Source organism: Falco naumanni, chromosome 1 (assembly GCF_017639655.2).
Source record: "Falco naumanni isolate bFalNau1 chromosome 1, bFalNau1.pat, whole genome shotgun sequence".
NCBI lineage: Eukaryota > Metazoa > Chordata > Aves > Falconiformes > Falconidae > Falco > Falco naumanni.
This window is the reverse complement of record NC_054054.1, coordinates 4295494-4322939: the sequence shown is the minus strand read 5'-3', so window position 1 is coordinate 4322939 and position 27446 is coordinate 4295494. Positions and strand designations below refer to the sequence as shown.

At 50.3% G+C, this 27446-nt stretch overlaps 1 protein-coding gene across 7 annotated transcripts in view; it reads left to right on the top strand.

Annotated features, from left to right (window-relative positions):
* IRF2 (interferon regulatory factor 2) overlaps positions 1-4770 on the top strand; it is a 43342-nt gene extending 38572 nt beyond the window's left edge. For all 7 annotated transcript variants that reach the window (XM_040604200.1, XM_040604377.1, XM_040604292.1 and 4 more), the window contains 2 exons: positions 1940-1986; positions 3411-4770. In XM_040604200.1, the coding sequence (XP_040460134.1) occupies positions 1940-1986; positions 3411-3722 (359 nt within the window). In that variant the 3' untranslated portion in view covers positions 3723-4770. The remainder of the gene's footprint in view (positions 1-1939; positions 1987-3410) is intronic.
* Positions 4771-27446: the final 22676 nt, after the last annotated feature.

Genomic DNA, 27446 nt, shown 5'->3' with positions numbered 1-27446 from the left:
TGTTATGTATAAACACCAAGGATGGATTCCTTTTCAGCTGCATCATTCTTTTTTTGTTGCCACATGTTTCTTCATGTCAAGGAATATCTGTTTCTTGTCTCTATCTGGATTCCTCCTATTGATTCTACCTCCAGGGCCATTTCTCCTTTGCACGGACTAATTTCTGCCTCTCCTCTTTGCAAGTATGGCTTAATTAGCCAGCTTAATTACGTTGGTGCATCTCTCTTTACCTGGGCCGGTGAATGGGAAGCCCTGCAGAGTGTTAACTTCACAGGGCTTTGCAGTTAGATTTAACGTTTCAGACTGCTCCTCTGCGTACTGCACACGGAGGCAGACTGGTGCATGGGAGCTGCTGGCTGTGGCAGTAGTGGTCTGGAGCAGCTCATCTACCTGCTTCCTTGCTTCAGAAGAACTTTGGGTGCAGTTTAGATCCTGGGGTGTGAGAGAGCAATTCAAACCATTGGTTTACAGCGCTCTGCCTAGACCTGATGCTTAGCTGAGCCTTGAAAGAAGGGCAAGGAGCTGCCAGTCTCTCTGAACACGTGCAGGAGCATGATCCATGAGGCACAGTCCGTGCACCCTTAGCACTCATGTTATGTCCAGTGCACAGCACGAGGTTGCTCCCTGTGAAGGCAGGATCACGGTTTATGGTCACAGGGGTGCAGGGCGTGTGCGAGGCAGTCTGCATGGGCTAAAAAATGGGTAACAGAGCAGAGAGTGGAGAATGGGACTTGAGAGCTCCCTTGCCTGCTACAGTAACTCATCACATCATTCTTTCAACCTTGTAATTTCTTTGTTCCCCTTGGCTTAGGGCACGGATGAGTCCTATGTGCACAGCCCCAGTGGGGAGGGGTTGGAGAAAGACCTCTTCCAAATGCTCTTAGGGTTTTCCTCCAGGAAGCAGGACGCAGTGGTTCAAAACCCCATGAGCTGAAGGGAACCTGCAATCCAGGCCTCCGCTTTTCTGGATGAGGGTCTGTGCACTGGGCGGCTGTGCCAGAGGCAGCAGCCATCACTGCAGACTGGTTCTGAAAAGAGGGGTTTGTGCCCTGTCTCAGATGTATCTGGGGCACAGCACTCTCAGCCAGCCCATGGGCCAGGAACCTGACCCTCGGACACCGGGAGACCTGTGTCCAGACCCACGTGGGCTTGAAAATATAAGCAAAACTTCTGGATTTCTGCAGGGGAGTGATGCAGCTGCAGGAGGATGGCCATCCTGTTGGAGCTGTGGCCTTGTGTTTGCACTCCGGTTGAAGTGACGAGGGTGAGGGAGGCTGTGTCTGGCAGGGGGAGGTGGTGGGGCTGAAGGTAGTAGCGTTTCTACTTGCTCAAGTGGTGGGTGAAGGGTTGAGAAATAGGCTAGGGTGGAGGCTGGGCACGAGTGGCAAAAGCAAAACGAGAGCAAAGTATCACAACAGTAATGAAGTGCCAGAAGTGAGAACAAGCCCCTGGGGCAGCAAGCTGAGATAACAGTTCCTGAAACAGAAACACACTTACCTCCTCTTCGGTGGAGTTGTTGCTGGTTTTGCAGGGAGAATAAAAATATGAATTTGGACAGAACTTTGTCCTTTGCCAGGCCTGGAGCTGCCAAGAGAGGGCAAAGGAGTGGGGGCATCCCCCGCTTGCAAGAGGCTGTTCCCTCTGCCCAGGAAGCTCAGATCTGCCTCTTCCCTTTCCATTGCTGTCTTTGCCAGGGCATAGCCACGCTAACTGTGGTAACCGTGTGAATTTACCCCAGTTGTTCAGTGCAGCTGTGCTGTCTAGCCCTCGGATTGCTGTTGCTGCAGTGGGGTGTCCGTGCTTCTTCATTGTTTTCTGGTGGTTTGGCTTGACTCTGTTTACTTAACACTTGTTGGTAGTGTGTCAGGCCTTTTGAGCTGGATTTTGCTACTGTAGGTTGAGTAGCGCGAGTTTCACTTTTGTTTGTTTTGTTTGACAGAAAGTGAAACAACCGACAGTGTTCCAAGTGATGAAGAAAATGCAGAGGTAAGTGTTTGCTGGGTTTTTACGCTTTGGAGCAAGTCTGAAGAGCAACATGCTGAGATACTCTTCCCCCTTCTCCATTTGCAACTCTGTCTACCAGTGGAGTATTCATTTTAATAATAGCTGGGGGAGAAAAACAAACCGGGAAGGTTCAAGGGAGAGCCATTTGGATGGTTGTTGCAGAGTGAATATCCGAATATCCCTACAAGTTCTTTCCTCCTCACCTGTCCAAACTGCAAGGAGATTAATTTGCATTGTAAGATGTTCTGGATCAACAGTGCCAGCTAGTTTGTTAATACTGTGCATTGACGTTGCTGGGTAGTGAGTATTTCATCTTGGTTGAAAGCACGCTTGCTTTGTTTTCCTTAAATGGCACCTGAATTCATACAATTGGAGGAAATGCTTACATGTGTGATAGAAATACAACTTGAATCTTTGAGGTATGTGAGGCAAAAAACTTTCCCAAGCAGTCAGTTGGGTGTTGCTGGGTGAAAGGAGTCCACGGAGAAAACACCCACTCCGTGAACATTGCATGAGCTGCACTTATGCAAGACCAGCACTTGCCATGCCTTTTGGGGCTGCCATCAAATGACCAGACCTGCCGATCTCCGTGAGTACTTAGAGGCCAGGGAAGGCTCACTGAGGGCAGATGCTGTGTGTTCCAGCTGTATTTTTCCAGAAGGCCTCTTGCAAATCTCAATCTGCTGTGCCCCCCCACCCCCCACCCCGAAAGGCCTCTGAATCCTCCTCCTTGGAGAACTGCAGGTTGTGCAGTGGTGTAACAGCATGGCAGACCCTCTTGGTTTTGTGTCTCGTGCCTTGGTTAGGGTGGAGCCTGCATGTAGGTTGCCAATAATGACCCCCCAAACCTCCCTGGACAGAACATGCCGTTGGGGCGTGCATGGTGGGGAAAGGACTGGGTGCTCATCTGTCCTTGGTGAACCTTCTCCCTGTGATGGTGGCCACGCCATCAAGTGACAGTGGTTCTCCTGGCAGCCTGACGTGTGTTGTTAGTTTGGATGGTGCTGTTCGGGAGGCCTTGGGTCTCTGCGCCTGCCTGTTGGTGGGAGGATGCTCTCGCCGGTAATGGAGGAGGCGCTTCCATTTGGAGCTTTGAGTGCTTGGTCGTCTGTGTCCATATTTGTCTCCAGTGTACTGGGAAATAAGGCCTTCGTTTGGCACCAGAAGGATGGGCAGAGCCTCTTGAGTGCTGGAGAGTGGCCAAGGTTTAGGCACGTAACTTTAGAAAGGGAGAAGTGGCTGAGAGCAGACATTCGGAGCCGGCAGCTAGAGGCTCAGGCTTTTGGAGGCAGGGTAATTCCCGTGGAATTTGTGGGTGCTTCTGTCTTCCTCTTGTTACTCAGAGCGCTTCGCAAAGTCGCATTCGCTCATGTAGACTTCCCTCCTTTTCCCCCCACCTTTTCTAGGGACGACTTCATTGGCAAAAGAAAAACATTGAAGGCAAACAGTATCTCAGCAATCTGGGAATGAGGAACACTTCTCATATGCTTCCCAGCATGGCGACTTTTGTAGCCAACAAGCCTGACCTCCAAGTCACCATCAAAGAAGAAAGCTGCCCACTGCCTTACAATAGCTCCTGGCCCCCTTTCCCAGACATCCCTCTGCCGCAAGTAGTGTCCGCAGCCTCCACAAGCAGCAGCCGGCCAGACCGCGAGACACGGGCCAGCGTCATCAAGAAAACGTCAGACATCACCCAGTCAAGAGTCAAGAGCTGCTAAGCCTTTGACAGTGTGGTTTTTTTTTTTAGCTTTGTTTTGTTTGGGTTTGTATTTTACGTTTCTCTAGGAGAGGTTCATCCCTTGACGCACACGAGACAAATCTAAGGTAAAGCCTTGGCAATAAAAAAAAAAAAACAAACGTTGCTGTGTCCGACTCCAGCGCCGGAGTGTTTTTAACTCAGGACTCCAGCTGTCAGTATGTACACCCGAACCCAGGCGGATTTCCAAGGTTGCTACATAGGAAAACAACCCAAGAACTTTGGCCCACTCGCAGGTTCCAGTGTTTCAGAAGAGGACCAACTGACCACAAGGGAAGTGGTGCTGCTGCGCTTGCTGTCAAGGCTGTGATGGAACTGAAAGCCTCAGAATGGAAGAGAAAATGTGAACTAGCTGGAATATTTTTAAATAAAGAAAAATCTATTGTGAATATTGTACATAGTGCAGTACTAGCAACGTTGCAGTCTGCTTCTGCACCTTATTAAGAAAGCACTTACAAAAGGCCTTTTATTACCTTGCTCTACTTAATGGCACATTGAAGGTCCCTCCCCACTTGTATTCTTTTCCAAGGCTATTCTTGCTAAAGTGTCTTTAAAGAATAGAGGAAAGGAAAGGAAGTTAAAACTTCCCATGTGGATTTCATACATTTTAAGACTGCTTTTCTCATGTTTGTTCCTAATCTGCTATGCTTGAATGCCGCGTGGTACAATAGGAAAAAAAAAAAAAGAAACCTATTACAGAGATATTATGCAAATTCCCAGATTTAAAAAAAGAAGAAGAAAAATACTCTAATTCTAACCAGAGCAAGCTTTTTTATTTTTTATACAGGGGAATATTTTATTCAAAGTAAAATTCTAAAGTGAATATAATTTTTTTTAATCTTTTCTACAGCAAATTTATAATTTTAAGATTCAGTCCTTGGTTATCAGCAGTTATTACATCCTTGTGGCACATTTTTTTTTTAATTTTGTAAAGGTGAAATAGCTTTTATGAGCTCATGTAGCAATCAGATTATCCTGTGGATTGATAATAAATATGGTATATAGTTAAATTTTTAATAATCCCCTTGCTTGTCTCTCTTTTTTTTAATCTTTCAGAAGCCCCAGGTGGCATGGGTTGGATAGGTGAATGTGACCTCTCGGAGCGAGCAATTAGCGTGAGCCGCCTTAGCAGTTTCTGGAGGAAACTTCTGGAGGAAACTTCCATCTAGCAGGATGGAGGCACTGTGCTTGGGGTAGCTCCAGGCAGAAAGAGGAGCCACGGTTTGAAGGTGGCGTACTCAAGTGTGGCCTCTCGTGCAGGGGCTGGGAGTTGGGGCACCTCTTCTGCTGTTACTCCGTGGTCGGGCTTTGAGCCGATCACCTCATGGAAGGGATCTTGTGAAAGTCCACCCCCCTGCCCAGTGCAGGCTCAGCTGTGCTTGCCCCATTCCTCCTGGATCTCTTGTTTGGCTTGCTCGCAGTTTCCTTGTCTGGAAAAATCTCTTTTTTTTTGATGGAGTTTCAAGCGATAACTGCTTATTAGTGGAACAAATCAGAAGTCAAATAAACATTCCCCAAGGCTTTCAACGTCTACCACGTGATGGCAAGTCCCGATTCCTCTGGGTCTTTGAGGGAAGCTGTTGAGTATCTGATTAAGGGTGTGCGGTGGCTCGCAGGGTTGCGTGATGGTGGCGGACAGGTCGTGCCCTAGGCGAAGTGCTCTGTGCTTTGGGCTGTCACTGCCATGGGCAGAAACTGAGAGCACTTGCCCTCTGGCAGGTTTTGAAGCCGTGGGGAGTTGCACAGATTGATTCAGGTGTGTGAAATGTGTGGACACAGAGTGTCCTTCAGGTGTGCTTACCTTTCTGGTACCAGCCCAACAGATAGCGGAGCTGGGTGGGCCAAGGAGCAGTAACGCACCAAAATAGCTGGATCAGGGAGATGTGCTGACTGGCTGTTGGAAAGGGAAAGCAAACAATAGGATTTAGGGTTTTGCTGTGTCCCTAACTGATGCCGCATTCCAAATTTCATCACAAGTCCACGTGAAACCTGCACTTTTGTCTTGCCAACCCACTGCCCAGTGGTCTGGGAAAACATGGTTAGGGCTTTGGTTAGGGTTGGGAAGAAGTGGAAGCCCCAAAGCAGTACTTGAAGTGAGGCTTTAATGGTTAAAATCACGGTACGTAAACTTTCTGGTCTGCCCGTTTCACTTGGCCGTGCGTTTACTCTTCCAGTGGCCCTCTGGGTCCAGAGGCCACAAGGTTTGGTCTTCGCCGAGGAGATTGTGTCTCTGTGCGTGTAGGGGGGCGAGTGCTACAGTCCTTTGCCAGCAGGGTTATGAGGCTCACGGTAGGTTTCTTTTTCTTGGTTTTGGGGCTCACTTGGGATTGTTTTTATATTTTTTTAGCACGGTCTGCTTTGAATTTTGGAAGATTTTCCAGACTACCCAGCTAAAGTTTGGAAGTTGCTCTGTAACACCTCCTAGCCCCTTTTAAGATGATGTGTTCTTGTTCGTTAGGGAGGGTCCTCACGGAGTCACAGACGAGCTGGGACTGGAAAAGGGACCCCTGGGGCACGTGGTGTCCGACCTTCTGTTGAAAGCAGGATCTCAGAGCAGGTTGTGCAGGACCCTGTCAAACCAAGTCTTGAATATTTCTAGCAAGGAAATTCTCTTCTAGGCTTCGTGAATCCCTTTCTTCCAGCTGTTCTTTGGGTGGCAAGTTCCCTGCCCTGGGAAAAGGGCTGTCCAGGGACCCCTGGGGCTGCGAGAAGAGTCCTGATGAGCTTTTCTTGTGAGGAAGGAAGAGCTGGGTGAGGTGAAGAGAAAGCCCAGAGCTGCAGTTGTGCTGGGGCTGGGAAAGGGCCACCAAACCCAACCGAGGGCTGATGCTGGAGCCCTTCTCTTGGGAAGGCTGGCTGCTGGGAAGGAGGGGCTGCAGGGGTCAGGGCTGAGGGAAGGGGAAGGCTCAGTCGCGTGGGGCTGAGCGTCATGCGATGGAAACCAAGTGCTGGCACTCATCTTCTCCTCTGATGACTATTTAGTCTGTGGACGGAGGGAGGCTCTTGCCTCCGGCGCAGCCTGGGTTTAGTGTTAAGTGTTAAGGCTGAGAGAAAGCCCAGAGGTAGAGCTGGGGGGGGAGGGGGGCTGGAAAGCATCTTCTGAAGCAAACGGAGCTGACTGAAAGCTTTTGCTTTTCTTAAAGCAGGGCTGCTGTTCACCTCTGTGATGGCCAGCCCTAGCCTCCCCGTTCAGGTTGCCAATGTTAGATGTTGCCACGTCTCTGCAGGCCTCCGGGCCGGCAGCCGTGTCCTGTGCATTAGTACTGTGAGAGGCAGTGGGCTTTCCTTATTCGCAGCAGCAGTTGGAGCTCCCTGCCCCTCACCCACAGCACTGAGGAGGCATCTCGGAGGCCTTGTACCTTCCTGCAAAGCCCCTCTTTTACGCCTGTCCTTCTTGCACAAGTGCTCCCTGAGCTCCGTCCTGGGTGTCCATCTGAGGGAGGGAACGCATTTGCCCTTGGCGGTGAAACATTTCAACTTGCTCAGCCCCCAGGGCTCACGCAGGTGCCTGCAATGAGCCTGGCATCTGACCGGGCTGCAGGAGAGGAGTGAGGACCACGCTGCCTTTTCTGTGCATCCTGCGTGACTTTGGGTGAGAGCCTGCCTTCAGCCAGCCCTGCTGGTCACTAGGGTAAGGAGACGGTTGCCCAGGGGCTTCCCCCCTAGCAATTTTATAAAAAAATAAACCTAATGTTTCTGGGTGTATAAATGCTTGTCTACGAAGTAAACTGCCAGGAGGATTGCTGCTCTTAGCATCAGCCATCTGAAACAGGAGCAGGCGGTGGGGAAAGGCAGGCACCTGCAGTCCGACCCCTGCACTAACTTGTACGTAGCTAAAGCAAGTTACGGGGTCACGTCCTGCCTCCGGCCGTTTGTTCCACGTGAAGGTCTGTGCCAGCATGCTGGTGGCCAGGTAATTTGGCATGCTTTCCCCTTGGTCCTGCAGGGAGGACAGCCGAGCTGCAAAACCACTAACCACCACCCTGCTCTGGTAGCTGTGCGATAGGAGAGACGCACACATACCTCTGGGGTGGCGTGCATACTTGGTAAATTCCCCTCTTCCCAGGGCTTATATGTTTGAAGCTCTTCCAAGAGGTATCCAAGCACAGGAGTTACAGTACGTATCCATAACACTGTTCCATCAAAGAGAATATCCACCGCCCAAAGGCGGTGACGCCTCAGCAGCTCGCTCAGGCCACAAGCAGTTGGCCAGCCACGGGGTGGTGTAAACGCAGAGGAGGATTTCTCGAGGCTGGGGCATCAGACGTTTATTCTGTGAAACACAGTGTTTGATGACGTTTGTTATCCCTGCTTTGCAAAACTGCAGCAAGTCATAAAAAGCCATCCGGCCTTTAACAGTGCAACCAGCAATTCGGTTCCGAAGCACTGGAAAACAGCTGCCTGCCCGTTAGCACCGCGGGTGATGCCGAGTTGACCTCACGGTGCAATTTTGTGATGTGGTCAGCAGGCGAGCCTGCAGAAACCTCCCCAAGGGGAGGCTGGGGGGGAGGTAAGGGCCGGGCTCTCCCCCTGCAGCACCCACACAGCCTGTGGCCGGGGTGCTGCCCATGCTCCGACAGCTCCAGCAAGCCCCCTTTGGGGGAGCTCAGCTAGCCAGGAGCTGGCGTACCAAGGTCTCTGGCAAAGTCTGTCCCCGCGAAAGGGCTGCCCGTGTGGCTCAGGTAGGGGGAGAGTCATCTGGGGAGCAGCAGAACTGGAGAAGACAGGTTTGCTTGGGATCTGGGCTGCGTTCAGGAACGTTTCCTGGGGTGCAAGGTATTGCTGAAGCTCCCGGGTTGGTTAGGGCATTCACGCAGCCTGCCTCTCTCCCACCACCCGGTCTCCTTACGAACTTTCCAGTGAAAGGTTAACCCACGCAGCAGCCTCTTCCTCAGCAAGGACCTAGCAAAAGCTGGCTTTTCTATCTGCCACCAGTTGTTTTTTTTTTTAGACTTGCAGGAACCTTTCATCAGTGGGACACCCTGATCTACAGCAGGAGCTGTAGAACGATTTGGGTCAGGTGGGACCTCAGGAGGTCATCTGGCCCAACGCCTGCTCCAAACCTGCAGAGGCAGGTCAGGTTGCTCAGAGCCTTGGTCAGATTTTGAGTGTCCCCACAGATGGAGGCTGCTGCCTCTCTGGGCCCCTGCTCCGTGGTTTTGAAGTGCGAAGGGTGTTGGGGGGCATCGGCTGGTGGGGCTCAGCATGACGATGTACATCTCGGATCCTTGGCAGATCAGGGGTTTAGGCCATGGAGCTGAAGGCTCCCCGTGGTGTCAGCCGGGGACCTGGCTGCGAGGGAGGCGGCAGCCACAGAGACAGCTGCTTGGAAGTCTGAGAAAAAGCCAGGAGCGGCAGTATTTAGTGAAAAGGAGAAAACAGAGCACAGGCTCCTCCTGTATTTGCAGATTTACCACAAGGGAAATCACCCCTCTTTTACTCCGGGTGGCTTCACTCTCGGCTCTTGCTGACGTCCATCGCCTGGGCTTGTGCTTCTTGCATTTGTCACGTTGACTGGAGTCGGCCCACCCTCGCTCAGAGGAGGCACCGAACTATAAACATTTCTGGAGCACCTGAGAAAACGAAGAGGTCAAGTACAGGGTCTTCGGGGTTTGAAAGGAGCGAGTCCGACACATGCCGTGAGGGTAATTTTACACGCTCTTCTGCTCTCGTCCCAGACACGAGTTTACTGAGTGATGGTGCCTCGAGGCAGATGGTATTTCCATAGGGGGAATGTGTATACCTGTGTCCACGAGATGAATTTACAGACAAAGCAGTTAAGGGGAGCTGGGTTTGGGGGGCGTCTGTTCCATTGCCCAGGAAAGCTGAGCCCAGGCACGTACATTTTTTGCAGGAGAGTTAATGAATGAAAGTAAACAATTTTTTCTTGGGTTTGGAAGGGACCAAGAGAGCTTCTGGAGGACTCCTGCAAAGGCAGGATCATCATCCTTTCTGTAACTCAGCTGAAATAATGGAAAAAATGAGGCAGAATGTGGAAAAAAAAAAAAAAAAAAAAAAAAAAAAGAAATAATGGCCCCAAGCATGAATTTATCCAGGTGTGCTTGCATGTGAGCCACATAATGTTACAACCCAGGTTCCTGCTGGTGTCTGGGGCTGCCGCTCCTGACAAGATCCTCACACACGAAGATACTCAAATCCCATTCAAAATGACGATAGGTGCATCAGCCTAAAATTCCCCAGGACCAGGCCCTTACTGGTTTTTTCTCCCCAGCAGGTAGCACTGGCCATGGGTCCTGTCTGCGTGTAACCACGTGGCCGCCCCCCTCCTTCCCTCCCTGCATGCATGGGGCTCGGGGCGGGCGGTGAAGCTCCGTGCACATCCTGATGCACTCGCACCTTTGTTGGAAGTACCTGGGAGGCAGTAGCTGTACGTAACCTGCACGCTGCTTTGCCACAGGACTGCAAAATACATTGACTGTGCACTTGGATAAATGGGAGAAAGATGCACCCATAGGAAGTATGAAAACTGCCCCTGCCTGTCCAGGCAGGGCTCCTTGGAGTCACCTCCGGGCTCCTTGGAGTCACCAGATTTGCTGCAGGGCTTCTGCCTGGGCCAGCAGAAACCAGCTTCGCCTTCCAGTCGTTTCCCTCTTGCTCGAGATGAGTCTCCTTTCTCTACTTGCAGCTGGGGCTTCCCCCAAAGGGGGAGGTCGGGTGCTGCCAGGTCCCTTTGTCCAGCCTGTCCCTCCTGGTCGCCGGCTGGGGTCAGCCGCCTGGCAGAGGAGCCGGGAGGTGGCCAGGGCGGTGCGATGGTGGCCCTGCAAGGCTGTGCATGGGGGGCCAGGTGCCAGGACCCCCGGCTCACATCGTCAGATGCGTGCGGGAAGCGATCCCTCCCGCTGCGCCCCAGTACAGCAGCATCCCGCCCGGTGACCCAGCGGCAGGCTGGGTTAGCTCCATCCCGGCCACCTCACGGCGGTTGTTTTTGCTGTCTGTCTGTTAATTGCTTTTGCTGATTGGGTTGCACGAGGATGAACCGGTGGTGGGGACTTGGCAGCACGCGTGCAGGCATTTCTCCTGCCGGAGAGGCCGTGCTGCGTCCCTGCCGCCGCCGCAGCAGAGGAACAGCCCAGTGACCTTTTCAGAGGGTGCTGGAGGGAGGGTTTCCTCCTCTGCGGTGAGAGCAGCAGGTGCAGGACTTTTCTGTCAACAATCATGAAAATAGCGGTGGGGAGGAACAGTGGGGACCAACAGCAACTGCTGCCACAGGCGGTGCTTGGTCCGGGGCGCTGGGCTTTCCGAGGAGGTAAAAGCAGTTGCAGTAAGATTTGGGGTGCACGAAATTCAACTGCTGGATGTTACAGCTCCTCGAATGAGCTTTTCTCTGGGTGGCAGCTTTAAATAAACCAGCAAAGGCAGAGGGAGCCCTATCTGCGTTCAGTGTGTTGGTTTTTGATGAGTAGCTGATGGCAGGTAGCTCCTTTGGGCCGGTTCTGTTCTCGACGACACGCCTGTGGACTCAATAATTCAGCAGCAGCTAAAAGGCGTGCTGGCGAGCTTCCCGCGGCTGCAGCCCCGAGCACTGCCTGGCCTCCTCGATGGGTTCTGTTCAGAGCTACTTTTGGACTGGCCTCGGGAGGTGAAACATCAGTGGAAATGCCTCCTTGTTTCAGACGGGCTACCGTCGGTGTAGAGATGGTGGAGACGAATCGGAGTTACTGGGTTGATTTTGAATTTTGTAAGGGCTGTACCTCTTTCAGACCCTAGTGCTGTAGCTCCTCTCCGGAGGCTGCTTGACGGTGCTGCCTTCATCCCCTCCACCCATTTGATGTACGGTTTCTCAGCTGATTTATATACCTCATCCTGCCCTTTAAAGTTCGTACCTTTGCAGATCTTTTTCCAGACTGTTTCTTGGGAGCAGGTGAACTTTGCAGGCGTCCAACCCCAGGCAGCAGGCTGGGGGTTTGGCGGGGTACTGCATTAACCCCTCGCAGCTTCTGCCCCGAAATGTGGGGGAGCAGCAGGAAACTGGGTGGATGCTGAGGACGTTTGCTGTAGCACTTGCTTTTGCATGTGCCCGTTTAAAGATGTTATCTCTCACAGTCAATGCTGTCAAGTTTCAGGTTTCGGTACTATTTTTACTGTCAGGCAAATTTGTTGGGTTTTTTTTTTTTTTTCCTTTTTTTTTTTTTTCAAAGAACTGATAAAAAAGAATAATGCCAACCAACTCACTGTAACATTGTAAAAGCCATTTTTTTGTTCCTGTTGCATGGGGCAAGGCGCGGGTCTGTCAGGGAAAGCAGCTGGGATGCCTTTCTCAATGCTGTTCTCTTAAGGGCGATCAATAAAGCACGGACTCATCAGTAGGGGTACGGGTCTGTTTCTGGAGCAAGCCCCTGAGAGCTAATGGCTTTCAAAACCAGTTTAATGCCCCCGTTTAAAGCCTTCAAAACCGTTTAAAGCGGGGCAGGCTGTGCTGAGCTGACAGGAGGCGGTTGGTGGTCACGTTTGGCTGCCCAGGCACCCTTGGGGCTGCTGCGATGCCAAATGCTCCTCCTGCCTTCGTTTTTGTTTTCCATTTCGTTTCCCCTCACCGCTTGCTTTCTTTGGCTGGGTTTTAACCGTTTCACACGTGCGCGGTGTGACACCAGCAGCTGGAGCCCTCTTGCTACTCCTTTTGGTCTGGTCTTCCATTACCCTTCCTCCCTGGTTGCCTTCCCCTGCACGCTCCCCCGTCAGTTTGCAGGTCCCCAACGCCCCTCGCCGCCCCAGCTCCCCATTTTCTCCAGTTAGTAAATGAAAGAAGAGTTGCATGGCTAGGTGCTTTCACCTTCTTGTAAGTAGCCTCCAGCAGCGTTCTGGGCATCTGTAGAGAACACACTGTTCCTGGGGCAGAGACCAGCATTGCCCAGCGCGCTGCCCAAACCTTTTGCCTCCAGCGGACAGCCACCTGAGGATAAAAAAAATCCACACGCGTTATAGCGAAACACGGCACGGAGCAGCCCTCGGTCAGCAGCGTGGGGCTTTCCCCTGCCCCAAAACACAGCCCTGCTCCTCCCGACACGATGCGGGGGGTCACCCTGTGCCGGTGGGAGTAGGCATACAGCCACGCACCCGCTGCCTTCGTGGGACACTGCACCTTGGGGTGCTGCAGTGCCCTGCTCCACACAGCCACATCGCTGCTGGCACGAGGGCAGGGGACCCTGCAGACGATGCTGTTCATGACACCTTTCCCTAAAAGCTGTTTCCCCGAAGGTTTCCACTGCCCTGGCACACGTGGTGTGACTCATCCTTGCATTGGCACTTTTTGCAGCTTCCTTTTGCCTTTGCTGTACTTTGCTGGAGAAAATGAGATGATTCCGGTTTTGCCGCAAGGCTTTACGGTGCCATGGCACAGCGCATTTTGGGACAATATTGCTACGTCTGCAGCAGCTGCTGTTCGGAGACACAAGTTTCTTGGTACTACAGAGAGACTTGAGCATTTTTCATTTGGTTGGTGGAGGAAAATTTACAGGGAAAATGTAAATGATGAGCATGAGCAAAGCTGATACAAGACCTCTTCATGAGCATTTCGAAGGGCTCTTCTAGAATGAATCAAATGTCAGCGCAGACTTTCTGAAAAAAAAAAAACCAAGATCAATTTAGGATCAGTTACCTAGAGATGAATGACCCACGCCACCATGCCTGTCCCCCCTGCTCTCCTGGGGAGGCTGCCCAGCCATGCCCCCCGCCAGGCTGAGCGCATCCTGCCTTGGGGGCTGGGTGCAGCTGAGCATCCCAACTGGCTTCTGCTGCAGCTGGAGACCAGCAGCTCGGTGCTCGCCGCCAGCACAGCGACTGGTAAATGTGAGTGGGGAGTTCGTGACACTAATAGCGAGCCTTCCTTCGTACAGCTGTGAGGCCACCTCTGCTGAAGTTACCCCCACCGCAGCCTGTTCACTGTATGGTTTTACACGGGTTTGGGTTCCAGATGGGATGGAGGAGAAGCGAAACCAGAGCAGCATGATAGATAGCAAGGAATTACATTTATGGCAAGTCCACATTTATTCATGGAAATCTGGATAACTGGGATCTAAATAATTTTACTTAAATCTCTTAAGTTTCCATCTGAATAAGGTCTTCAAAAGCAGGCAGATGATGCTAAATCAAGTTCACTGCAGGCTTAGCTATGGGAACAAGTTACCACATCCCACTGATCCACTCTGACTGTCTGCTGTAAATGCTAATTTGAGGTAATGTAGCTGTGATGAAAGGGAAAAAAAGGGGAATTAGCTAAAGGAACATCCGTCTCAGCGGGTCAGGGTGATGATATTTTTATTTAGCTGCTTTCATTAACCAAACGCCATCTCCTTGTGTAAGCAGCTTTTTGCTGCTCCGGGGGATGGAGAGCGTTCACGCGCAGGACAGCCGTATCCATGACGGCTTTGGGAGGATCGTTACCCCTCTCGCTCTCCGCACACATAAACACCACAGACCTGCCAAGCTAAAACAACGTCCCGGCTGGGTCACTTCAGGTAAAGCCAACAGGATGTGCAGTGACTTCCCTTCCCTCGGCAGCAGCACAAACAGCCCCAGTGCCGCGCCAGGAGCCGGTACCTGATGCCAGATGCGTGATGTCCATCATCGCTGGCGGCTGGCACCCTCTCAATGAGAGGCTTTTTTTTTTTTTTTTTCCCCCCACCCCCCACGCTAAATGACGTGCGACAATCGGGCTGCTTGATTGCCTTACAAAGGAAAGCCCAGGCTCGGCGGAGCTGCAGCTGCCTGGTTTATTTTTGTCATCCTTGGGATGTTTCTCCGTGTGCTGGCTTGAAGTTGTTACGAAGATAGGCTTCGGTTTTAAGGAGCGGCGTGAGGAAAAGCAAGCTGCCCACCGCAAGCCAGTTGCCTCCAGTGGAAGGCAGGGAAGGTCGTCAGGGACAGGGTTGGGCAATGAAGCCAAGAAGTGGACCTGGATGCTGCTGGAGACCAAGGGCAGAGGGAAGGGGGGTTGAGGGATTCTAGAGGAGTGCTGCCATGGGGTCTAGAGAAGGACGTTCCACCCAGCACCTCCGCTGCTTTTTCCGACGGCTTTCGTTGACCTGGAGGAGAAGGTGCCTTGTCCCTGAGAGCTACAACAGCTCTCATGGTATATCGCTAAGGCCCAGCCTCCTCGTTAGGATGGAGCTAGTTAGCAACGATACCCACCAGGACCGCTACCCACACCAGCTCGCCTGCTGCCGCAGGTGCCTCCGCAGCAGGTGTGCAGGGGCTGCGTGGGGGGGCACGGCTGGTGGTCCTGGGGGCTCAGGCTGGTGGGAACCGCTGCAGCTCACGAGCCAGTTGCATTTTGCCCAGGCACCTCTCCCTGTGGCCAAGCAGCTGTGTTTGGCCAGAGCCTGCGTCCCCTTTCTGAAGGCTGTGTCTTGGCTTGGAAAGAGCGGGGACCCTCTTTCTTGGAAGGGTAAATAACGCTCTTGGGTAAAAAAAAAAAAAAAAAAAAAAAAAAAAAGGTAAAATTGTGCCAAATTTATGCCCAGAATTTATCTGCATGACAAAATTTACCTGCTTGGGCTGAGGCCAGTCCTTCTGGATTTTTGGCAGAGACCGAGCTGGTGAAGACCTCTAATCTTAGGAGTGTCTTCTGGCCTTCAGCTTGGTTTGAACATCTTTGTCATGCCCCTTATTGTAGCAGCAGCACCTTTCACAGAGCTCAGAGTCATTTAGCCAGCCAGCCCTGTCCTTCACCTGGCAGCCTGCACACCTCCTCACCCATCAGAAAATACCGGTAGCTGGTTTTGCTGCAGTGCTGCCTTGGAAACTCCCACTTGATACTTTCTCCACCGGGAACCCCACACTGTACATCATCACTGCTTCCCAGGATCCAGGGCAAAGCCTGGCCACCTTATTTCTAAGCAGCCTTCTTCACACTTACAAATGAAATAGTATAAATATTTTATAAACTTTTTGAAAAAAAATCAAGATCATTCCTCTCTGGCCCCATTTCTGTTTAAATTCCTGCTAAACCGAGCACCTCCTGCAGATATGGGTGCGTTTCCTACCAGATGGGCAGCACTAGCCAAGAGCATTGGTCTCAGCTCCATGTTTTTCATGACTGGGCAGCAGTTTTGGGGAAGTCTGAGCACATCTACCACGGGCATTGCACTTCTGTAGAACTGTAGTAGGTGTTTCTACTCTGCTTGGAGCAAAACTACTTTTCTCATTGCTTCCCCTAAGTAAATATGTGCTTGGTGCCATGGCATTGTTCTTTGAGTTTGGGCTCTTTCCAGCTGATTAATTATTATGGCCACACAGCAGTTTTTACAACAGGAGGAGGGATGTGCGTCAGATCACTGGCCCGACTGGACCAGTATCCTGTCTCCAGGATTTTGGACAAGTGTTTTGGACAAGATTATTGGAGCCAGGGCAGGTTTAGAGTGATTTTTTCCTTGGTAAATCCTCCCAGCATTTACTAATCAGCATTTTGGAGAGTTTATGGGCTGGAGGTTGCATCTGAATGACTGTATTTAATAGTCCCAATGGACAGGCCTTGCACAAATGTGTCTGATTACTTTTTGACCCTGTTCATGCTTTTAGACACTCTAATATCCCCTGGCAATGGATTTCTCCATCCAGCTACATATTGTATGGAAAAATACTGCTCTTCAGCTGCTTCAGAGCAATTGCCTGATAATTTAACTATAAAACAAGCATTCTGATTTCATCAGATATACAGGCTAGGAAAGCGAAGACATGCCGTATGTGGTCAGATTTCTCAGAAGCGCGTGCATGGTTTGGGCACGCGTTACATCTCAGTTACCTGGACAAATGCATTAGCAAGTGAGAGTCTTTGGTGACAGTCCCTGGGCACATGTCGCTGGTGCCACCTCTGCAGGACCCCAGCCCAGCCCTACAAAAACTAGGTTTCCCGGGGCACTGGGGCAACAAACAGAGACAAACGGTTGCACAAGAGCTGCCGTTCGTCAGTGGGTGCTCCCGGGCCAAAGGCAGCAGGGTGGGCGTGCAGGGGCCCCGCAGCGCTGCGGCGGCATCAACCATGACTTGCCTGGGCACCAAACTGGACTGGGGCTGACCTTTGCTTGAGGGTCCAGTGGCGTGGACTGGAGCAGCATAACCGTACCGAGGGACTACAAATACCAGCTGGCTAACTGGTGCTGTGCGAAGTGCGTGGGGGTTGTACCAAAGGTGGGTTGGAAGAAGCGCAGCCGACGCTGGGATGCCTGCCAGCACGAGCGGAGCTCTCAAGCATCAGCAGCTGGGCATGTGCAAGTGCATCACCGGTGCCCGCTGCCACAGAGTGCTCTGGGGCTGCCTGCCATCACGCTGCCTGCCTGACCTGGGAGGGTGGGGGTGGGCTGGGGGGTACAGCATCCCCTGAAGAGGCAGCACATGCAGATGCCTTGCGCATCTGTACTGCCAACTGTGCAAAGAAAAAAGCCCGTTGTGTGCAATGAACGAACCTATTTCTAAGGGTTTTTTTTAAAAGCTCTTCCTTCACCATTGTCTGGTTTTCACTTGAAGAGTGTTACTTTCTTTCAAAGAGGAAGCAGGTGCTTAGAAAGGATTTGTTTTTGCAGCAGGAGGGAACTGCAGGACGCGTGGCCTTAGCTCAGCACCACTCTGCCTGGTCCAGAAAGCCCCGCTCGCAGCAGACCCGCTTGCGCTGAGCTGAGCATCCCTCCACAGCCCAGCCTGCGGGGTGGTGGGCTGCAGCCAGCCTCGCCTTCCCGGGGTGACCTGGGGTGCACAACGTGTGCCTGCACACACGCACAGGCTGTCCCCACAGTGTGAAGGGCAGCAAGCTGTCTGTGCTTTTGCTATCTGATAAAAAGCAGAGGTAGAAAACGAGTTTCTAAGGTGACAAAGCAGAGCAGAAAACAAGGGTAGCTGTCGGTCGGGGGCCATAGGCAGTACTCTGTACCTCTGGGAGTCTTGCAAAACTTACCTAGAAAGCCTAGACTTGGAAGGGAAAGGGGGAAGAAAGGCAATATGACTGTTTCTCTGTCCTCCTCTCTGCCTGCAGAGTTCTTCTACCCTTTCTTTGCAAGCTGGGTGAAAGTGGCCACCAGGCTGAGAAGTTTTTGAGCAGGATTTACTAGCTGGAGAAGCAGCTGACATGGCTGGATCTCCAGAAACCAAGCTGAAACTATTTTTTTTTTTCTTCTAATTCACAGGTTTTTTTTAAGAAATAAACACAGGTAATCACTTTTAACCAGAGATTTCTTGTATCTCATTGCTTCATCAGTACTTTGGCCGTTTCGTAGCAGCTGTGGATGAAATGCTGTTTCATTATGCAAGACATGCAAACCAGGGGAGAGTTCCCACTAGCCACCCTCACTTTCCTTCTCTGAAAGCGGTTCGCAGGCATGCAGAGCCGGATTCCTGCGTGTGGCTGCAGTGTCCATGCCCAGAGGTGGCCTTGGGGACCAGCAGCAAGAGGGAGCACACTGGAGATAGACCCATTTCCAGGCTGTCCGCTGACAAGTGACTCTCAGGGCAAGGCCAGCACAGAGTCATGGAACAGGGGTCACCTCCCTCTTGACACCCCACGGGAGAGCATCTGTCCCCTGCATAAAGGTGAGCCAGGGGAGAACAGAGCTCTGTTTCACGCTGGGGATGGGGTCTCCATACCCTGAGCTAGTCCCTTATTTCTGCTTTGCTGTGCTATGACTCCAGATTCCATGAGCGTATGCTGAGATATGATTTATTTTTATTTTTTTTTAATAGCAGCAGTGAGGCAATTTCCGAATGCAACGGAGCATGATATGTGATGCATACATCAGATGTCATTCCCCACTTTACCGGGACGGTGCTAAGACAGGAGTTTGGCACACAGCCATCTCTGATCTGCATTAAGTGTGCGATCACCTGTTTTAAGCCTGGTTTACCTGTCTGAGGGAGAAGCGTGTGTTTTCTTGCTGCTTCAGGAGCGGGTAACTGCATCCCGGGAGGGTGCATCACTTCCCTTAAGCCCCGTGCAATGAACAGTCCTGCAAGTTCCTGAGCATCTGGCTTGTTCCTGCTGGTACCGCTTGCCCTGTTCATGGGCAGGAGATGCTCTAGCACACAGCCATCAGCATCCCTTTGGGCCTGCCAAACCTGCCTATCCCCTGTGCATTCAGCAGAGAGCAATCGACCTGCAATACGTTGGTGTCTAACCTGTGAAGACTTCTCTCCTTACATAGTGTTAGCTGTTTGCAGCAGCTGCTTCCATCCCCCCCCGCCTCCCCAGGATGCCTGGTGTTGCTCACCGCAGGGGCTGCCTGGCCACGAGCACAGCGTGGGCACCGTGTGCCACGAGCACAGCGTGGGCACCGTGTGCTCAGCCCTCCCCCTCAGCCGTGCTTTGCATGGGCCCTGCTAAGCGTCGGGGAGAGAGAGCAAAGAAACGGGAACTTCGTTTTGGAATCGTGTATCATCCCAAAACTGAGAGAAGAAGCGAAATTTAAATAAAAAGGTCTGTGTTCAGTAAAAAGTGGTGAGTTGACTAACCCTGCAGTGAGCAGTTCCCATGCTGCGGTCTATGGAGGAATGGCCGGATTCAGCACAAGTTTCAACTCCTTGTTTCCAGTCACTAATCTTTTATTAAATTTTATTAATTTATTAATAAATTATTAAATATCAGCCAGCGTGATACGAAACATTCCCTCGGTATCCTCCAATGCGCAGGGAAATCTCAGGCTATCTCTGGAGTGAAATTTAGCCTCGGTTTCTGAGCTCTTGGTAAAGTATTACACAAAAAAAGGTGCAACTTTGTACATCCACTGAGGTTAGAATGACATATCACATATATATCTCGGCCTAAAAAGAAATAGCACCTCAATTATTTTTCTGTGCCTGCATTAGAGGTCGGAAAAACAAACAATACCAAAAGAGAAAGAAAGAAGAAAAAGAACGAATGCCAAACTTATGGTTGTGAAATCACGCTTTGCAACTGAAGTTTCCCTCAAAAACATCTGACACAATAGAAACGTGATTCATCCGAGTTTCAGATGAATAGTTCATACGGTTTTTGTTTACGAAGGCTGACAGCAGCACAGTGGGAACTCCCACCCAGCAGGACTTTCAGAAGTGGGTGGGTGGTAAGACCCAGTGGCAAGTCAGGAGGTTTTTGGTACGAAATGTAGCACAAATCTGGCCTGAAGCCCTTACTAAGCTCTAGGAAGAGAACTGGCTAGCAGGCACCCGTGGCCTTGCGGGTATCGCTGGGCACTCGCCAGCTCTGCTGCAGTGGGAAAAACGTCCCTGAGATTTCCTCTGGTTTCATCACGCCTGTGGTCAAACCCAATTTTGATCAAAAGAGGAAACCTTGTCTGCAGATTGCAAAAGGGGAAAAAAATGGGATAAACCCCAGCGTTGTTCTGTAGTGTATATGGCTAATCCATAAAAGGATGCACTGAGTCACAATTTCTTTAGGAAAACAAATGAAAACTATGACGTGTTCCCCCACAGCTTCCGCAAGGTAAAACTTCAGAGTGACCCAGAGGTCAGGAAACAGTGTCTCCTCTCAAAGAAACGCAAGACAGAGCGTTGCTTGAAATATCAGTGAAAAGTATTATACTTTTTTTTTATTTGATGAGCTTCCCATCCTCAGGATGCCATTTGCATCTGTTGCTCTGGGAATAAGAGAATATTTCATATTCCTTAGGCAAAACTAGGCTAAGACGGAATTAGAGCTGGGAGCAGATTAATAAACTCTCAGTAAAACATATTATAGGGCTGTAGCAATTACCTATCAAAACCAAGCATGCTAAAACTCTGGAAAAATCAGACTTGCAGGTAAATTTAAATGGAAATGTAAACACGTGAACACAGGGAGACAAGGACAGCTGAGTGTGGCAGAGATGACGGTGGCTCTGGGAGCATGGTGGCAGTCCAGCCCCACTATTCTGGGGCGGCGCCTCGGGGGATACCCCGCTCCGTCTGCTCTGTGGTCAGGTGATGGCCCTGGGGTGTTGTTCTTCTGCAGTTTCGCCCCTGTTTAAATGAAGATATATGTGAAATATGGTGCTGATTCATTTTCATCAGCGCTAGATGTTATCCTGGAGCTCTTCCATCTTACTTGGTATAGACACTAGAGCATGTCTATATTGTAAGTTTTGTTGGTTTGTTTTATTTTTTACAAAAAAAACCCCATTGTAATTGACGTAAATCCTCTGATTTACAATTAGTTCTATATTAAGCAGGGTCAACTACAGCCTCTTTATACAGGGACTCGAACCACTTAACTCTTCTTTTCATTTATATGGTCCAGTGTGAAAAAAGAAACTGAAAAGCAGAGAAAAGCTTTAAAATTGGCTACCTGCTACTCAAAGAAGTATCAAGCATTTTTAATTAATACATAATTGCCAAGCTGCCTATTAAAAAAGCGTAGCTATTAAAATAAAGTGTTTCGTATGCCTTCCACCAAACTTTGTCCCAGTCCACCAAGTCACGTCAACAAATCCTCAGACTGATGGAAATTCTTCTGCGTTGAGCATTAAATACATGCTTTTGCGCTTGGTGGGATACTGGCTTATCAGAACAAACACCGCTATGGCAAGTGGGCCGGTGCTGGTGGCACTGGTGTTAATGGGCGATCACCGCAGGACTCGGAGGCTGCTGGTTCAGACAAGGACATCACACGCTGTTTCCTGGAGGTGGTTATAAGTTTCGTTCCCTACCAGATATTGTATTTTACTATACACTGGAAAAGGTTCCTGTATGACTTGTCCTCAGAGCCCTGAGTTACCAACCCTGTGCTGAAAGAAGAGCTGGAATACATCCAAGTCATAGTAAACCAACTCGTTAGCTATATTTGCATTATACTGAGTATGGTAAATTAAGGGGGGGGGGGGGGGGGGAGCGGGGCAGGGGGGAAATACAGGATTTGCTGCATAATCAGCTCTGGAAATTTCATAATTCGGAGGACTAATTGACCTTGTTGAAGATAAGGTAATTTCCAGGACTCTAACTGGAAATGCACTTGCTCATATTCAGGGGTTTCTGTCCAACTGGACAAGCGGGTCCGTTTGTAACACAAACTTGGTTCGCATGGCCGGTAGTACTGGTACAGGGCTGTCACAGTACGCTGCAGCCCCGGCCACAGCCACCTCGGAGGGCAACTGCACCGAGGTTCCTGGTGGTCCAGGCACTGCTGCGCGGGGAGGCTTTACCTCCCCGTACCATATATAACACTATATGTAACTGTCTTGCAGAGCGAGATGCAATCTTGCGGGGCACGATTGCCTTTTAAATGAATTCTCTGATCACTATCACCGTTATTTCTTTAAATTTGACAAGGATGGGGACCCCACATCCTGCTGTGTTTCAGAGCATGGCAGCACCGGGTGCTGAGCTGTCAAACCCTTTCTGTAACGAAAGCAGTGGTGGTGGGGAAACATCTTGCAGAAGGGGGAAATCGAACTGTGGAGGCTGCTGTTATGGAGGATTACAACTGCTCGCCTTTGGGTGATGGGTTTTACAAGGAGTATTTAAAAAAAAAAAAAAAAAACAAACCAAAAAAACCAAAGCTGTACTGGAGCGCACTCCAGCCTCCATCATAGGTTTCTTCTTCCCATGGAAATAATTTGTGATGTCTGGAATTCAGAGCCATGTTTCAGTTTGCAGAGGGTGAGGCTGATCGCCCCTGCGGAGCGGAGCTTTCTGAGCATGGCTAGATGGATCAGACAGCCGCAGATAGCCATGTCTCACCAAGTGTCACCGTGGTGCCACGGCACAGCAAAGCACATGGCAGAAATTAAAATGCTTCATCCAGCTATAGAAGTGACCGGCTAGGGCTGGACAAAAGTAACTCACAATCTTTCTTTCATCCCTTTCCGGTAAGGAACAGCCTCCTTTCCCACACAGCCCTACCTTCTTTGACCCCATCTGCTTAAAGAGAAACTAAAACCAAGAAAACCTCTAGGCAAATCCTAAACATAAACAAAAAAACCCATTAGCAGTTGTATAGCGGTTATATCATATAGCAGTTATATCACCTCTGTATATGAAAAAGCAGTTACATCCCTCTGGCATTCATGGGAAGATGGACCCCAGATCTCTTCTATTTGCTATTTTCTGATGTCCAGACCCAGCTTATGGTGGGTTATCCAACACGCCTTGTGCTTTGACATAAATGGCTCCCTCACCCCAAAATCTACTCTTGGCTGCAGTTACTAACAGCAATCCCACCTACTTCATACCTAAGGAGCCAGGACCATCCACCCCCCTGGCTCCAGCGTTGCTTGCTGACTGAGAAATAAGCTCTCCCCTCCATGCAGGGATTTCTTTAGACCCAGAACTGTAAATAAACCTACTTTGAGACTGGAGTTTCATATCATTTTTAGGTCAGACTGAAAAATGCTTCTAGTAGCAATAAAAAAAAAACCCACCCCCCCTTTCCTTGCAGATGAAGTTTAAAACAGACCTCATCCAAATTGTCCTTGTAAGACACAACTGCTCACTCCCCCTCTCGAGTGGTTTGGTGGGGTTTTTGCATCTCCTTCTGTCCTGCAGGGATTTTCCCCTTGTGTACACGCGGTGCCCGCTGTCCCTGGGGCAGGTAAGCGGCGTCACTGGCTGGCTGTCAGGCTCCACTTCAGCTGACTTCTTAGAAAGTATACGAACCATGCCAAAAAGCTTGCTGGAAAGTCACTGCATACCTTAGAAAGCAAAAAACCTGCTCCCGGGCAGGCTCTGAAAGCCTGGGTGTTAGCACTGTGCTGTGAAAGCCCAGCAGAGCTGCCCCGGGTGGGCAGTGGGTGGGTGTGGGGTGGCAGGGCACCCCGATCCCACCCCTTCGGCCTCCCGTGGCTTCGCTGTAAGCCATCGGTAAGCACCCACCATGCAATTTAATGGCATATTATGTGATGCAGCAGCAGGAGTTTAAAAATAGGTTTCTTGGTGCGAGCCCAAGCTCCCCATCCCCCTGCCACGTGCAGGGGGCTGCGCAAGGCAGCGTGCCTGAGCCTGGCTGCCATGGGCATGCAAGCAGGAGCATCATCCAGCAGCAGTGAGCAGAGCAACTGCTTCTAGTTGCAGCAGATATTTTGGAGGGTACCCCTGAGGGTTGGTCTCACCCGTATTCTGGAATTGAAATTTACCTGTGTTTATTTTACAAAAGGGTATGGAAAAGAAGAAATGCTGGGACCTGCACTGCTGCAAGCTCCTTGGCAAAGTGGATTTGGGTGCAACGGAGATGCGCCGTGGTCTGTACCAGAGGATACAGAAATGGGCCGTGTGACAGTGATGAGCCCATACGGCCCCGGCAGTGACAGCCCTCCTCTAACAGCCCTCAGGTGAGGTGTAAGGAAGAAGCAGGTACTGCCATCCTGGGGTGGGGGCATTTCAATCACCTTCACACAGCAAAATGTTTTAACCTTTCTAAGATTTCAGACTGTGATGCTTGGCTTTTGCAGAAACTGAGTTACTTGCCCATAATCCGGGGATTTCTTACTGTTACCTAGCAGGCTGTGCTTTTAACAGGCAGCCAGGGAAAGTTAAGATCACTCTTACAATGCGTGTCCTCAAGGGAAACTAATTGTCGAGTACTTGTTTTCACCAAACACGAGTGTGAGACTACTCCATGTCCCGCTAACATACCCCAAATTGAGAAAATTGCAGTTTGCATCAGACGTTGGCTTGAATCAGATGGTTGGATGAGCACAACTCACAGACACAGCCTGTTCTCTGTGCTTTCCATCTCTCATGCCATTCCAGACCCTCACGTAAGGATTTGCAGATGGTTTATGAGATGTTACAGTCCACACCCTGACAGCTGCAAGGTGTTCAGGTTGTTTATAGAGACTAGAAGAGAAGAAGTTCAGCCCTGGACCCTTCCCCACCTACATGCAAAGCTATATCTGGAACAAAGCATCTGATGTTTGCACTGAACCTCATAACCTCACTTCCACCTGCAGAGCTGAAGACAGGAGGAAACAAAAGCAGAAGACGGCAGGACCTGAACACAAGCGCAGGTGTTCACTCAAGGCTTCTTCCAATGCCTCACACTGCAGTATAGCTTTAACCTTGTCACTATTCTTTTGATTGAAACTCCTTTTTAATATGATCTTACTGGGGAGAAAAGGTGCTTCATGAGACCATCTACAGCCGTGCATTCAGAACAGATACACTAAAGTATCCGTAACCTCAACACGACAGGAGAAACCTTTGCCCTGCCCATGCATCCCACCAGCCCTTCTTGGGCTTGTCATCACTCGTCAGTTTTTGGTGTTCAGACACGCTGCTGACAGCATTGCGTGAGCTGCTGCAACAGGAGAATTTGTGCTCTGGATAATGCCAGTGAATCATGATGAAACTTTTCTGGGAAAAGGTTTTCACCAAGGTCAGCCAACAGAGCTGTAAAGTGACCTACCTCAGAGAAAAATGCCATATATCAAGCGGCAAAGGGCGAAAAGTCTTGGCTAAGTGATGGAAAGGCTTAGAAGTTGACATTACCTTCTGAGGGGAGGGGTAACTATCATGTGGGCTTTCATTTGCTGTCAAATAAATTAGACATTAACAGTAAATAGCATTTACAGAGACTTCTGCCTAGCCGTGCAATAGCCGTGAAACCCCAGACGACCAGAAAAGCAAAATCTGGAGCTTGGGCTTGATGATGGAGCAGGGACTGCTGCAGACTGCTGTCTCTGATGGGTCAGCCTTGCCCTGCCCCAAGGTGTGACAAATGCTGACTCTGCATTGGGGAAGTCGGGGTGGTGGAGGAGCTCACCTGCAGCTGAGAAGAACACCCAGCTGAGGGCAGTGACATCTGAGGGCTTGTGTTTCGCCCTCCCAGGCAAGGTGGTGCAGGGCTCAGGAGCCTGCTGACAGGCTGTGCCGCTCTGGGTGTGAAGAAGGTCCCTTGCTGCCCCATGGGAGATGTGACTAGGCAGAGAGCCTGGGGAGAAAGAAGTCTGTCTCTTGGATTAAAGGAAAACCTGATTGTCTCCGTTTCCAGGAATCAGTAGTGAATGGTAAGATCAGCTGGCCTGATTTTTGTGAACATGATATTACTTACAGCTAGGAAGGGAAAAATGTAATTGAAGACCCATCAAGAGAGCAGCTTCCTCAGGTTTTTGTAAGGGGCACGGCTCCTTTTAAGATTCAGTAAACAAAATAGAGATCAGATGCAACAAACCAGGACCCCAGCTGAGTCTGGAACAACTGAAAAGTCCACCTGGATTTTTTGAACCACAGAGATCAGGGATCGATTTCAGGGCACTTTTTGGCTGATGCCAGGAAAAAGTGTTACAATTAAGAGACCACAGAGCAAAATACCACTATCTGCAGATAATATTCATATAATACCATATATGCATGTGCTGCAGAGATCCAAAATGACATAAAGGCAATGAGCTAAGAGCTAAAGTTTTGCCTGCACTTTGGCAGAGTGGGCTGTTGACTCTGAACAAGTGCAAGCCCTGGCTTTTGAGAAGAGAAGTCAAGAAGGGAAGGGGGGGATGGGGAAGGGCAGGGGGTCTAGAAGTTCACCTGTGGAAATCCTATGTATTTGTTGTAAGTTAAAAGCATAGGAAGAAAGATGCAATCACTAAAGGCGCAGAGATCAATGGATTAATCTTGATGTTATTTGACTGGGGAGGCCTGAAACTTCAGATACACAAGGCTCCTGTTTTTGTGTCATAGTGGATATTGCTATGAACCATGAACATTTTGTTCACTTTGGCATTGAACAGATGGCAAGAAACTGGAGGGGATTCAAACAACAGCAGACGTGATTTAAGAGACACTGGAAAAACTGGCTTGAGAAACAAGCAAGAAAATGTAAAACTAAGGATGGGAAATGTGCTAGAGCTATTTAGAGAGTATAAAGCCACCAAGAGAGGGGAACTATTTAGTTTTACAGAACAGAATATAAACAAAATGAACGTACCACGAGTAACCCAGGGCTCTGGAAAATTAATATTAGCTGATCTCACTGCACTGATTTAAGTTACCAGTCCTTTTGCTTGCACCTCTGCCACAGCCGGGGCAGCAGCAAGGCTGGCAGTGCAGCCTCCCCTCCACTGGCAGCCCACTGCATGGTGCATTTAAATCCTCTCTTCTTCCAGGCTAAAAGTGCACCCCAAACCGTGAGCTCAGGTGGTTGGTGCAGGTCTGCTACCATTGCTCCTGCCCCAGTATCTTCAGCAGCAGAGGGACGAAGAGAAAACAGTAGGTGGCAAATTCCACAGCCAGCGGTTTCCCTGCCAGGGGCCTCAATAAATCCATAGAGGTGAGGTAAGAGCAACAAACACCTCGCTCAGGTGGATGTCTCGCACCAGAACCCTTCTTTTCAGTACAGCCAGCTCCAGTACGTACTGTGCGTGACTTCAGTTGCTTCTTACGGCTGCCTCACCAGCAGCTGCTGGGCATCGCTTCCCTCTTGGCTGCGTTACCTGCAGTGTGCCAGCAGACTGTGTGACCCCAAACGACTTCAGCTGATCTCTCCCACTCCTTCACAAGCCCCGTGCACAGCAGGAGGAGTGACGAGCAGGAAAGGTGGGCTGCCTCTGCGGGGAAGCCCACTCCTCCTTGAATTGCTGGGTGCTGGCTTTTGCTCGTTACCTTCACGACTTGCACGTGCACAGAGAGCTGGCAGCATGCCCAGCATCCTGGCAGCCCCACTCCCTCCTTTTCTAACACCCATCCCCATTTCCAAAGCAGACATAAAGTTGCAGATGCCAACACTGAGCCCGCGGAAAATATTTTACCATGTTCACATGGGAGCTTTTCTGTGATGCAT